The sequence below is a fragment of the Ctenocephalides felis genome, unplaced genomic scaffold (genome assembly GCF_003426905.1).
Source record: "Ctenocephalides felis isolate EL2017-DRISC unplaced genomic scaffold, ASM342690v1 CF-g0.4_SCAFFOLD_02870, whole genome shotgun sequence".
NCBI classification, from domain to species: domain Eukaryota; kingdom Metazoa; phylum Arthropoda; class Insecta; order Siphonaptera; family Pulicidae; genus Ctenocephalides; species Ctenocephalides felis.
This window is the reverse complement of record NW_020539024.1, coordinates 6416-20937: the sequence shown is the minus strand read 5'-3', so window position 1 is coordinate 20937 and position 14522 is coordinate 6416. Positions and strand designations below refer to the sequence as shown.

Sequence of the window (14522 nt, the reverse complement as noted above, 5' to 3'; positions counted from 1 at the left end):
GGTACGTGTCGAATAATACTATTCATTCAGATTTGAACATACTGACCGTAAAAGAAGTAATTCAGCAAAGAAGCAATTCATACCACATGAAATTAGACCAACATCCAAATCCAGCCATGCAATTGATCAAAAATCATGATCCAACTAGAAGGCTCAAAAGAAAATGGCCAGAAGATCTACTAACTTAATTTTAGCTCTGTTATATTACTAACATAGATTATTCATTAACATAGATATATTATTTACTTAGATATAATTTATTAACATTGATTTATTTTATTAACATAGATTATCTACAGGGGAATCTCTTCAGTGGAAGATACCTCTAATTGTCATACTTAATGGATCACATAGACTCATAGAAATTGTATTTCTGATTGTCTATAATAAATAAAGAAAAAAAAAAAAAAAAAAAATTTATATTAAAACATACCTGGATATCTCCTAATTGTTTCCCCTCGCGGTCGCTCCATAGAATGCCCGGACCTCTGTATGTATGTTGTAGGAAAAGGAAAGGTTTCACCAGCTGCATCTTCGGGAATAAGAAAAAACTTACTATTCTTTATCATTCCACCCACATATATTGCAGATGATACAAAACATTAATTTACATATTGACGTTAACATATACCTGTAGGTCTTGGCCTTTGGCTTGGTTCCTTGGCCCTTTGCTCCGTATTTAGGGGCGTTTGTGATGTTTCTTCGGGCAGGGGGGGTTTTGAACCGATAAGAGACCTTCTATAAGCCCTATATGGAGCCCATATGGCTCCTGAGGGTATTCTCGAAGGTACTCCACTCCTTGATTGTAAGAACTTGAATCTGAAACCAGAATGGACGATGATGATAATATAATACAAGAATTCAATTTTTATCTTTTCACAACTCGCTTAAGGAAAAATATCACTTGGGCCTAGTTAGTGATGCTCACCGTGCATATCCAAGCCTAATTATAAGTAAAAATGTATGAGAAAGCGTTGTGTTAGGTAAGGACGACATGGCAAATACACGTGATTTATTTAAAATTTGAACTATTATTTGTCGAAAATAACTGGTATGGATTTATTGCCACCATTTTGAAAGTTGCTGCATCTCAATATTCATTGACCAAGTCAATTATTTGCACACTTTTAGCAATTTTTCTTAAGGGGCACACCTAGTGTGAAATTTTTAAAAAATCGAATTTTCAATTTTTTCATAATTCGATAGGTTATGCCTTTAAAAATACCATTCAAAAATTTTAAATCGATACCTTGAATAGTTTTTGAGTCATAGCCATTTAAAGAGTATATATACAGTATATAGTACACAGATCGTTTTATCTTTAAATGCTTTTTTCTCGAAACAGCATTTTCCGAATTTGCTGCAGTGATTACTCAAAAACAAATGATCCGATCACTATCGAATTTTTTTTACATGTTCTATATATAGCTCTCCGTAAAATGATCGGATCAAAAATCGAATTTTGGCAGTCCAAAAACGACCAAAATTTTGGGTAAAATTCGACTTTTTTAAAACGCCGCCGTTTTGTCAATTTTTGATTATTTTTTTTATGGTAGGTCATTTTACAGACAATATTATCTAGTTTAACGAGATTTTTTTTTTAAATTTCATTCATGTAGAAGGCTGGAATCACTGCAGCAGTGAAGGGCCTTTTTTCGCGCCGTTGGAGATCGACGATAACTTAAAAAATATTTAATTTTTTTCTTCAAAACTTATACTATGAATTCTTAAAACATGTGTAAAATATGTTCTTAAAATTTTGAAATGATGAAGCATTTTGTTTAATATAATTTCCCAAAAATCACCTTTTTTTTAGGCGGTTACACTAGGCTGTGCCCCTTAAGGGGTTATTCTACTCAGTGCTGGATTTACAGTAGGGGCAGTCGGGGCTACTGCCCAGGGCGGCAAATTTTTGGGGGCGGCAAAATTTGGATAGTGAGAAGAAAATTCTATACCATACTAGCAAACCCGACGAACTTCGTTTCGCCACCAGATGGTTTCGTGAGAAAGATGAAGAAATTTTTTGTTTTTTTTATATTTTAAAAGGAAAAATTTGATTTTATTATACAACAGTAACGAATTTATTTTGATTACAAAAATGAAGTGTTTTTTAGTTGAACTTCTCTACGTAAACGAAAGTGAATCCGCAAATTATCCATTTATGGAAGTGATCTTTGGTAAACCACATATTTTGTTTTTCGGTCAGACGTTAACACAAACAAAGCGGATGGTTTTCCAACTCGTGAACAGGCAACGTATAACTGCTCATGCGAAAAACAATGATTTTCTAAATGATCTATTTGAAATTTATCCCGCAAACACTAAGCGACTGGCCTTGCGACTTGTTATTGCGAACGCAAGGCGAACTGGAAATTGCAATCGTTTGAAGTCAATCGGAAGACCAGTCAGAATCATTGGTATGTCACCAAATCGCCAGCAATTTTTGATTGAATGGTGAAATTCAGTGCGTGTACATAATTATTCTTTGCGGCAAGAATTGCTCGTTGACTTAACCAAGCATAATTCTGATAATTCTCACTAATGTTATTAATCGAATTTATAATTACGGTGCGTGAAGTTCCAGCAGCTTGCATTAAAGCACGATGCCATGCACAACTAATTTTCTTTGCTACAAACCTTGCGGAGCCCGAGACCTTTCCAACAAATGCAAAGTTATCGAAATCGGTTTGTGCGTTCTGGAGTTATTTCGTCAGGAAGGAAAACCCGACTTATTTTTATATATATAGAAGATAATTAACTTATTTTTTTAATAACATTTTTAATTTCAAGAAATATAATTAACAAAACATTATGCAAATGCAATGCAAAATTTCGCAATTTGGCTAATATAAAGATTCGTAAGTGAGTTGAAAGTTTAAGAAAAATATGTTCTTCAGATCTCGAGCCCTCTTAAAATAACGAATTCGTGCACTTCCAAGCTCATAGCGCCGAAAAAAATTAAATTAGTGATGCATGGCATTGTGCCTTACGGCAAGTTATTGAAACTTTTCGTACTGCAATTACATTTTATAAAAAGCTTTAAAATTTGTTGATAAATGATAAAAGTTGAATTAAAAAAAATGTATATTTCGAAATTTTTTGAAAATTATTAAGTTTTATTTATTGAACTTATTGAAATTAAATTTTATTTGAATAATTCGATTTCTATTGATAGCGAGACGTGCTGATTAGTTATTGGCCAAGACGGGTTTTCGGAACTGTTTCGGAAGTACGGGCCAAAATGCCAAAAATAATAATTCATTTTTTGAGAAACTAAACGTCCAATATCATTAAAATAAATTTACATATATAGACAAAATGGAGAACTGATTAAATTTGTGGGAGGCAGGTCTAGCGGTTTCAGTGATCCAATAAAAAAATTTGAAAGAGAAACATTTGGCGGTCAAGAATGATCATTAGCCATATGCACATCAAATTATCAGATATTTTAATAATATAAATTTTGTTATATTTTTATGGGTTCTGTAAAATTATTTATCTGTCATTCTGCTTCTTTACGCAGCTAAAGCAAGGCGATGGCTTTAAATTTTTTTTTTAAATTTTAATTCTTGGTACGGGAAGTTTCAGCAATTTATGCCAAGCACCACTATGAACACTATGTAATGCGTAATAAATTTTCTGCAATCAAATAGTTATTTTAATTTTAGAAAAATGATATATATATATAAACTATTTTAAAATAAAAATTTAGGGATGGGGCGGCATTTTTGTCAGCGCCCCAGGGCGCCAAATTTCTAAATCCGGTCCTGATTCTACTGTAGAAGCATGAATTTTGCCCGGTTTTTGAAGCGCTGTATAAAGGAATCAATATTTTTACTATCGATTTTTTTATCATTTGTTTATTGATATTTTATTATTACATAAAAAAAAATATCAAAGAAAAAACATTAGAATTCACAAAGTTATGAGCAGTCGAAGTGGGGGCTCAAAATAAAAGAGGGTGTCCTGGCGTGCATGATTCCAACCCTCCTGGTGATCCGAAACATAAAAAATAGATGGATTATTAATTATTACAGATGCCGCTATCGTATGAACCTTGGATAAGTTAAAAAAAGAAATTTTTGTTTGAATGGCGGCAGTTTGAAAAAAAAAATTTTTTTCATGTTTTTTTTTAACAATTCCGAATTTTTTAAAAATACTAAATGAAAAGTTATAGTTTTGGGAAAGGTCTATGCATTAAAGCGATGTATAGAGAAGATCCTCTCCAAATTTGAAGTAAATCGGTTCATTAGAACTCGAGATATCCTTACCGCCAGCTCGAAAAAAGTAGTTCCAAGAAAAACGCGTTCAAAGTTTTGAGACTCGGTCGGACCCAAACCGAGGCCACGTCACTAAAACGGCTATAACACAGGAAATAATAGTAATTTTGAAAAATCCTTTTAATGACATATTTTTGCATAACTCAACTTTGAAAATATGAAAAAAAAATCGATTTTTTCCAAATTCTACAGTAGAATACCCCCTTAAGACAAAACGAAAAATGTAAGGGATCTCCTCTTCTATACAGAGATCACTTATTAAAATGTACATTTTACCCAGGTATTACAGTAAATATTTATTACTCACACAGAAGATCTATCCTCTTCGTCAAGCTTTGCTGAAAATTTGGTTAATATTTCTAAAAATGGTAACCGATCTGGAGGCACATTCGGGCTATCACTTTGTCCAACCGCAAACAAAATTCCAGCCTCGTGCAGCTTGCCTACTGCTTGTCGATTTTTCAGTTTGTTTGTGCCCAAGAACTTTGCTAGATGTGCGGCCAAAGTCTGAGTGAAATAAAAAAAGTGAAGTAAAACTTATTTGCTATTGTACAAGATGGCATTTAAGAAAAAATAAATACATCGTATAACGATTTTGAATAATGTTTATCAGTAATATGGTAACACTAGTGATGCACACATTTATTAGTGTCAGCCATTATACATCTATATATCTATAATGGCATTAAAAATATGTATAATATTTGAAAACAATAATGTAATTCAAGTCATACTTCAAATATGACATGATCGGTTTGTCGGTTCTTCATTAGAGAAATGAAGTAATTGCTGATTAATAAATTCTATGATATTCTCGTTCACACAGTGGATTCTGTTAAACAACGCCTAAACAAATATTGTTTTTGCAACTTCACTCACTCATCATTTAATAATTGTGTTTGAAGAACTTCATGTAATTAAAATTAACATACATTCATTTACGGCTTGTATTTTTTTACTTTTTTGCTGGCGATATACTATTATTCTTTGAACAGTTGTAATATCTGCCTTGCCTAAAAATATTTTCCATTTTAATAACTACAAAGATTTATAGAAACTACGAATAATATAGAAATAATTTCTTAGCAAGAAACAAATGTATAATTTGTTTTAATATTTTCAAAAAACAAGGTAAAATATTCTTCCGATACTGGCATTTTTCATTAAATCAAGATTTGTACTACGATGTAACTTTAAAATGTTTATTTATCTATGTCGATTTCCTTGTTGATATGGGTACATATACAACGACGGATTTATACCCTAGTCGCGCCTAAAGAAGTTTTACTTCAAAAAGAAGTAAATAAAATCAATACGTCGGTTTCAACCTGTGAGGTTTTGCGAAAGGTGGTAAAAATTGGCAAAGTACTATTTACGAATACAAAAACCAACAAGTGGAACGCATGGCATCGTGCATTAAGGCAAATTGCTGGAACTTCCCGTACTAAAAATTATTTTTATTTAAAAAACGATTAACATTTTTGAAAAAAACATTACTTCGAAAAAATTAGATTTTTGAGAAACTATAAATTTGACAGAGAATTACTTTTTTTAAAAAAATTGTTTTTTGAAAAAAAATGTTTTCTTTATTTTGACATATTTTGGAAATTTTGAACTTTTTTTCAAAGCAATCGTACTGCTTTAATTGCATAGATACGAAATATCGAAGCGCGTAAGCGTCGCGCCGCCGTCTAACGGATAAACATTGATACGGAACCCATAGGAATGCAAACAAAATTTAAACTTATTGTTAAAATCTATATAAAATATCTGATAATTTGATGTGCATATGTCTCATGATCATTTTTGACCGCCAAATGGCATTTTTTTACTTTTTTCATTAGATCTCCGAAACCGCTAGACCTGCCTTCATGAAAATTCTTGCAGTTCTTCATCTTATCAATACAAGTAAGACGTTTTTTGAATTGTTAACATTGGACGCTCCGTTCTCTTAAAAACTGAGTTACCATTTTTGGAACATTTTGCCCTATATTTTCGGAACGGCTAGACCTGCCTTCGCCAAAAACTAATCCGCACGTCTCCTTATCAATACGAATCAAATGTTTTTTCAATTATTCAAATCGCTTCATCCGTGTTCCCGAAATCGTCGACGAAAATTTGTATCCGCATACACGCACACACGCACACACGCACACACACACACACATACATACACACACATACATTAATTTTTTCTAAGGTATGCCAAAATGTTCAGAAGGTTTTGCAACGTAAAGAATATAAAAATGTTCATTTTAGATTTTTTTGCGATTACTATAACTTGCCCAACGGGAAGTTAAAAAAAAAAAGTGAATTGGAGTAAACAATAAATTATACTTCTAATTGGACCTCCAGAAGTTAAACGTTTGGAGTTACCATAGATAAATATTAAAAAAAAAATGTTTCCAAAATTTAGTAAATATGAATATAAATCAAGTTCTTCAATTCTGAAAAATCGAAAATAAATTTTTTTGCATTTTTCGACGTTTTGAAGGTTTCTGAATTTTGATGTGTGTGTAGGTGTGTGTGTGTTTTGTATGACCGTATTATTTCGTCCACATTTTCGGGCGCACGGATCAACCGATTTGAATGGTTTAAAAACATTCGATCCCTATTAATAGGGAGATGTGCTGATTAGTTTTTGGCAAAGGCAGGTCCAGCCGTTACGAAGATACGGAGCAAAGAGTGCAGAAAATAGAAATCGAGTTTTTGAGAGAATGGAGTATCCGATTTGAATGATCTAAAAAACATTCAATTTGTAATGATTGGGAAAAGAGGTGATTCGTTTTTGGCAAGGACAGGTCCCGCCATTTCGGAGATACAGAGCTAAACGTGCAAAAAATAGCATTTTTTGAGTGAACTAAGAAGCGTCCGATTTGAATGATATAAAAAACTTTCTGCTTGTATTGACAAAACAATTGCTTTTGAAGATAAACAAATATTACATGTTTTTTTATTTTTCATAAAATATTTTTGTAATTTTGGATTATAAATTGAAAAAATGACCCAGTCTAAGCACAGTCTAAGCGCCACTCTGGTACAAATGTTTACACAAGTGTGTTTAGACTGTTTATGTACTGGAGCACATTTCCAATTTTGTGAAAACGAAAACTATTGAAAAATGTGAAAATGCCGCCAAACTAAGCACAGTATAAGTGAAAATGTCGCACAGAATTATCTGAAAATGCACAGAAGACTGACTATACGGGAGCACTTTTTCAATTTTGTGCCAATTAATTAGGGAACTATTTTTTTGAAATTGAATTCAAAATAAAATGACGATTGTTAATGTTCAGATTTGCTCATATATAACAAGATAGCAAAAATAATGAAAGTTACAGTATTTGTAATAATTAAATATTTGAAAACGTTTAAAATTTCTCGAATATTTCATTACGGTACGAGAAATTCCAGCAATTTGCCTTAAGGCACGATGCCATGTGCACCACTAGTTTGTTTCATAAATTACACACATTACACAGAATAAATACCTTTAGCTGCACAAATCCTTCGACAGTTTTATTAAGCACATCGCCAGCACATGAACCCTCCACCTGCACATAAATTTTCGCCAAACTCAGGAACATGACCATGGTGCAATTTGTCCTGCTGAGGCTGCCCATCGTGGCGACCATTTTCTTTATGATATCTCCATAGCATTTTTCACACTGAAAAATACAATAATGTTGAATTAAATTGATCTATTTTCTTACACACAACACTTATACACAATATACTAATAAGTATGGTAAGGAAAATGCATAAAGCGGTGATGTGAATAATAAACAAAACTAGTTGGTTTGGTATTTAGCCTTGAGGCAAATTACATGAACTTCCCGATATGTGTAAATAATCGACTTAATCAAAAAAAGTGTAAATAATATACTTCATCAATCCTGCTTTAAAAAAAAACGATAATAATTTTAGCAAAGTTTGACGAATTTTTAAAATTAAACTACTTGTTGTAAGGCCGTAATATTACAGTAAGTTCTATAAGACCATGATGTATATCGCCAAAAAAAGTTCCATGAAAAAAGGCTTAAATTTTTTTTTAACAGTTAATTACAAGAAAACGGCTCGGTAGATTTTCACCTAAAATTAATCAGTATCATTCCCAACCAATATCTTTCGAACAGTTTTTGATTTTTTAAAATCGGTTCGGTAGAATGAGCTTAAATGTGGACGAAAATTTAACACTTTTTTTCAACAGTTAATTACAAGAAAACGGCTCGGTAGATTTTCATCTAAAATTAATCAGTATCATTCCCAACCAATATCTTTCGAACAGTTTTTGATTTTTTAAAATCGGTTCGGTAGAATGAGCTTAAATGTGGACGAAAATTTAACACTTTTTTTCAACAGTTAATTACAAGAAAACCGCTCGGTAGATTTTCATCTAAAATTAATCAGTATCATTCCCAACCAATATCTTTCGAACAGTTTTTGATTTTTTAAAATCGGTTCGGTAGGATGAGCTTAAATGTGGACGAAAAGTTCAACACTTTTTTTCAAATTACAAAGAAACGGCTTGGCAGATCGTTGCACAAAACTGACAAACGATAGTCCTCACCAAAATACATCAAATGGCTTTTAAATTTCTAAAATCGGTTCAGGCGTTTTTGAGAAAACGTCGAACAAAAGTCTAATTTTGACAAATGCCAAAAAGACCATACTGATTTTTGCAAACTTTGACGAATTTTTAAAGCTGGACCAGTTGTCGTAGGGCCGTAATATTTTAGTATGATCTAGAAGACTATGGTATCTATCGTCAAAAAAATAATCATAAAAATCGTCGAAATTTTTTTTTTAAAAACTTTATTACAAGAAAACGGCCCGGCCGATCTCTACCAAAAACTAATCAGCACGATTCCCAACCAATATCTTTCGAACGGTTTTTGAATTTTCAAAATCGATTCATAACTGCGGGCTAAAACGTGGACGAAAGAGTTTTCACTTCTCTGCTATTTACGAAGAAACGGTTTGGCCGATCGTCGCACAAAACTGACAAACAATAGTCCTCATCGAGATACATCGAATGGCTTTTAAATTTTTGAAATCGGTCCAGCCGTTTTTGAGAAAACGGCGATTTACGGCAAAAAATCTGTTAGTGCACACGCACACACACACACACACACACACACACACATACTTTTTCCAAATTTGTTCTCATTCGATTCAGAATGGCTTGAAACGTCGAGAAAACATAAAATTAGCGAATCGGATTTTTTGATGAAAACATAAACTTCTCCTTCGGGAAGTTAAAAAGAAGGAAAGGGGAATGATTGATTTGTGGTGCTCTCACGCCATGGACCTGCCTTCAGGCAGACTACTATTTAATAGTATTACATTGGTTCAACTAATTATACTAGGTCCTCGTAATACGTCCACTGTTTTGTTCATAAAGCTACTAAATCCATGGTCAAATACAGGTATTTTTAGGGGCAAATTATGGATTCTAAGGTAATCCTTCAAGTTTGGGAATGGCAAAGCTATAGAATATTTTACATGGCAAAATCTTTAATCTCTTGGACCTTAATAGTATTCTTTTGAATTTTTAAGCTTTTCTTTCAGAAAGATTTTGGAGACTTCGATGGGTAATTATTAGGATGTTAGCTAGTCAGTAAATTACAAAGTGGAATAGAAAGAAGTTTCAATATGCAATGAACAACTGTTATAACCTTACCTTCACATAATACTTTAAAACAAAGGATGCGCTAGTAACTGGTATGATATTAAGTTCAATAAGTTTACAAAAACGCTCCAAGACTTCACGACGTTTGTTTATTTGCACTTCATCTTCTTCGTGTCTTCCTGCAATAAGATAATAACATAATTAATTACAAAATCTTCTAATAAAATTTTTCTTTGGGCTCTCATCTTCTTCTTGCCTTTCTACAATGAGATAATTAATAACGATAACATAATTACAAAAGTCTTCTAGTAAAGTCATATTAACTTTTCTTTTACACAAACTGTGTTATGCATATAAACAAAAATCTAAACATAAATGTGATTGTTGAGTTGTGTTAGATGCATCTTTGAGTGAAAAATTCCATTTGGCATCTCAATTTATAATGGAAGCTTAAAAGTGTATCAACATGCATCACAACAAATATCAAACAACCAACTATTAAAATATGTTCAAAAACTTTCCCAGTAAAGAAATATATTACAAATCTTCAGACAATTTACAAAATTTTCATATAATCTATACCATCTTCAGACAATTTTCGCTCTGTGTCTCTTTCTATTCAACATTTTTTGTTGGCACTTGCATTAGAAGCTCCACTTCAATAAGGAATATTTAAATTAATTTTATTCTAATTATTACCTGTCCAATCTTTTGAGAAAACATACTCTTCTGCATACTTATTGATTAACATAACGTCATCCGAGCTTAGTTTTAAAACCAAATCGTGTAGTATCGGGTTTTGATGTTCGGCCAGTTCTCGATTGAAATTTGCGGCTAATGAACATATTGCAATCAAGGCCTAAAATGTTAGAAATTAATTTATTAAAAGTACAAAAAATATTTCAGCAACTTCGATAAAACCAAAATAGGTTGTAATTGTTAAAAAATCGCGAGTGCTTGCCATGTCGTCCAAACCTAACATGACGCTTTCCCATACATTTTTGATTAGACTTGGATTGGACATAGTAAGCGTTACTTCAATCAATATTTTTACTAGAAATGGTTAAAATTATGAACAAAATAAAAATCATCGCCCAATCTACTATTTATGAACCTTATTGATAATAAAATTTAACTAGTTGGTTTGGTATTTAGCCTTGAGGCAAGTTACATGAACATCCCGAAATGTGTAAATAATCGACTTAATCAAAAAAAAAAGTGTAAATAATATACTTCATTAATCCTACTTTAAAAAAAAACGATAATAATTTTAGCAAACTTTGACGAATTTTTAAAATTAAACTACTTGTTGTAAGGCCGTAATATTACAGTAAGTTCTATAAGACCATGATGTATATCGCCAAAAAAAGTTCCATGAAAAACGGCTTAATTTTTTTTTAACAGTTAATTACAAGAAAACGGCTCGGTAGATTTTCACCTAAAATTAATCAGCATCATTCCTAACTAATATCTTTCGAACAGTTTTTGATATTTTAAAATCGGTTCGGTAGGATGAACTTAAATGTCGACGAAAATTTAACACTTTTTTTCAACAATTAATTACAAGAAAACGGCTCGGTAGATTTTCACCTAAAATTAATCAGCATCATTCCCAACTAATATCTTTCGAACAGTTTTTGATTTTTCAAAATCGGTTCGGTAGGATGAGCTTAAATGTCGACGAAAATTTAACACTTTTTTTCAACAGTTAATTACAAGAAAACGGCTCGGTAGATTTTCACCTAAAATTAATCAGTATCATTCCCAACTAATATCTTTCGAACAGTTTTTGATATTTTAAAATCGGTTCGGTAGGATGAGCTTAAATGTCGACGAAAATTTAACACTTTTTTTCAACAGTTAATTAGAAGAAAACGGCTCGGTAGATTTTCACCTAAAATTAATCAGCATCATTCCCAACTAATATCTTTCGAACAGTTTTTGATTTTTTAAAATCGGTTCGGTAGGATGAGCTTAAATGTCGACGAAAATTTAACACTTTTTTTCAACAGTTAATTACAAGAAAACGGCTAGGTAGATTTTTACCTAAAATTAATCAGCATCATTCCCAACTAATTCGGTAAGATGATCGGTTCGGTAGGATGAGCTTAAATATGTACGAAAAGTTTTTTCGAATTACAAAGAAACGGCTTGTCAGATCGTTGCACAAAACTGACAAACGATAGTCCTCACCGAAATACATCAAATGGCTTTTAAATTTCTAAAATCGGTTCAGGCGTTTTTGAGAAAACGTCGATCAAAAGTCTAATTTTGACAAATGCCAAAAAGACCATACTGATTTTTGCAAACTTTGACGAATTTTTAAAGCTGAACCAGTTGTCGTAGGGCCGTAATATTTTAGTATGATCTAGAAGACTATGGTATCTATCGTCAAAAAAATAATCATAAAAATTGTCGAAATTTTTTTTTTAAAAACTTTATTACAAGAAAACGGCCCGGCCGATCTCTACCAAAAACTAATCAGCACGATTCCCAACCAATATCTTTCGAACGGTTTTTGAATTTTCAAAATCGATTCAGAATTGCGGGCTAAAACGTAGACAAAAAATTTTTCACTTTTCTGCCATTTATAAAGAAACGGCTTGGCCGATCGTCGCACAAAACTGACAAACAATAGTTCTCGTCGAGATACATCGAATGGCTTTTAAATTTTTGAAATCGACCCAGCCGTTTTCGAGAAAACGTCGATTTACGGCAAAAAATCTGTTGGTGCACACGCACACACACACATACACACACACACACACACACACACACACATACTTTTTCCAAATTTGGTCTCATTCGATTCAGAATGGCTTGAAACGTCGAGAAAACATAAAATTAGCGAATCGGATTTTTTGATGAAAACATAAACTTCTCCTTCGGGAAGTTAATAAGGATACTATTTTTGGCGGACAACCCCGGAGCACCGATTTTTCGATTTGAATTACTCAAAAAGCATTCGATTCCCATTGATGAACAGACTGATAGAGGTAAATTGGTTTTCAAGTAGACTTGTAGGTGAGCAGGTGGATACATAGACAGGCAATCAGATGGACAAGTAGACAGGTTAACAGGTTAACAGGTTAACAGGTTGGACAGTAAACAGGCAGCAAGGTAAAACTGTTGACAAGTAGCAGGTTGAAGAAGTTGGAGACAGGTGGAAAGGTAGACAAGTAGTTCATGTATAGTTTAAAACAATACATATTGAAATTCGCCTTACAATTAGTATTACTTTAAAATTTTGATTTTTTCAAATCAACTTACAGCTTGTTGCAGATCATTATAAGTGACATTTTTTACAATGTCCTTGCAGATTTCAAAATAATTTTTTAATTTTAACTTTAACATATCGGCTCGTTCCATACAAGCGATAGCATTAACGACCATATTATTTAAATCCATTTTTTTCACTTCGATCAATGCCCAAGATAAATATGCGCCGTAAGAAAGTAGGCAGTATATCGATCCCTAAAAGATATTTTGATAGGAGTATGAATTAGTTAAATTAGTTATGTTTAATCTTTGATCTAATTAACATACCTCGATAGGGAGATTTCTTTCAATGACGCCATTCCTGAAGACTTTAAATTCCTCTAAAAAATCATCCCATATATTTAAATAATTTATATTATATAAATAATGGAAAATGTAGATTTTTTTTAGAGAATTTATAATCTCAGGAAAATCTTTCTTGGCACATTTTGGATCCATTTGCTAGAAAGAAAAATTATTTCTGATCAAGAGATGAATTGTTTGACAACTTTCTACACATAACAAAAATGTAATTCGTACCCCATTCACAATACTTTGCCATGTAAGATATGGCTCCATATATACGAATGCGCATTTGTCTACAATGGTCTTAATGGCGGCATCGCAATCTGCAACAATACTTCTTGCCCTTTTAGAAAGGCAATACAAAGTATTGCTGCAGTTGTCCAGCACTATTGCGTCTGCAGAATCCTGGGCGATGACTTGCAGAGCGCCCAATAAATTCCTTAAATGCTGTAAACATAAAACACCAGATTAAAACTAGTAAGTATATATTAAAAAGTTAGAAAAACTACAAATGCAAGATGCATCAACATTCCCATATGCAATTAAAATTTCTGGTTAAAATATATACTCCTGCTGGTGGCAATTCAAGCACAAAGACAAGTAATCATTATAGGTATTCATAGGCACAAATATTAAAATACTAACCAGATCTTCCATGTCAATTGTATTATCAAAGTCAAAATATTGAGGAATTTTTATCAAATGAATAATACAATTGACATTGCCTTTGAAGCGAGCCAACAGAATCGCCATCACCGGCATTAGATGCCTTGTCATATTTAATTTGTCTTTTTTCATTTGTTTTCGTTTTATACTTGGGACCTGTAAATATGAAAAGTAATGAAATTTAGAAAATAAAAATAATGTTTAAACATATAATCAACACACTAGAAGAAGAAACAACTGGATGGTTTTACCCATTTGCATGTACTGACATTAAAACCAGGGCAGGGTACTTTTACTTGATCGGTTTAGATTTAGTTAATGTTGTACTTCTAATTGGACTTATAAATTATTGCCTTAAACGTTTGACGACTATCATGCTA

General features: G+C 32.3%; 1 protein-coding gene across 1 annotated transcript; it reads right to left on the bottom strand.

The window, feature by feature from the left end:
• Positions 1–4583: 4583 nt before the first annotated feature.
• On the bottom strand, positions 4584–14253 carry LOC113381408 (cohesin subunit SA-1-like). Its single transcript, XM_026620332.1, has 8 exons — positions 14122–14253; positions 13725–13923; positions 13459–13511; positions 13183–13386; positions 10612–10771; positions 9964–10091; positions 7772–7948; positions 4584–4787 (listed from the first exon to the last, which is right to left on the bottom strand). Exons 1-8 carry the CDS (start codon positions 14251–14253, stop codon positions 4584–4586), a joined length of 1257 nt encoding a protein of 418 aa, XP_026476117.1.
• Between the last annotated feature and the right edge of the window lie 269 nt (positions 14254–14522).

What these genes read in the sequence shown, in the direction of transcription:
- LOC113381408 (XM_026620332.1), bottom strand. Translation starts at nt 14,253, where the DNA reads ATGACAAGGCATCTAATGCCGGTGATGGCGATTCTGTTGGCTCGCTTC. An exon ending in CAATTGACATGGAAGATCTG is followed by an intron (nt 13,924 to 14,121) that starts GTTAGTATTTTA and finishes TTATGTTTACAG; the next exon opens with CATTTAAGGAATTTATTGGG. An exon ending in TTTTAAAGTATTATGTGAAG is followed by an intron (nt 7,949 to 9,963) that starts GTAAGGTTATAA and finishes TGTATTTTTCAG; the next exon opens with TGTGAAAAATGCTATGGAGA.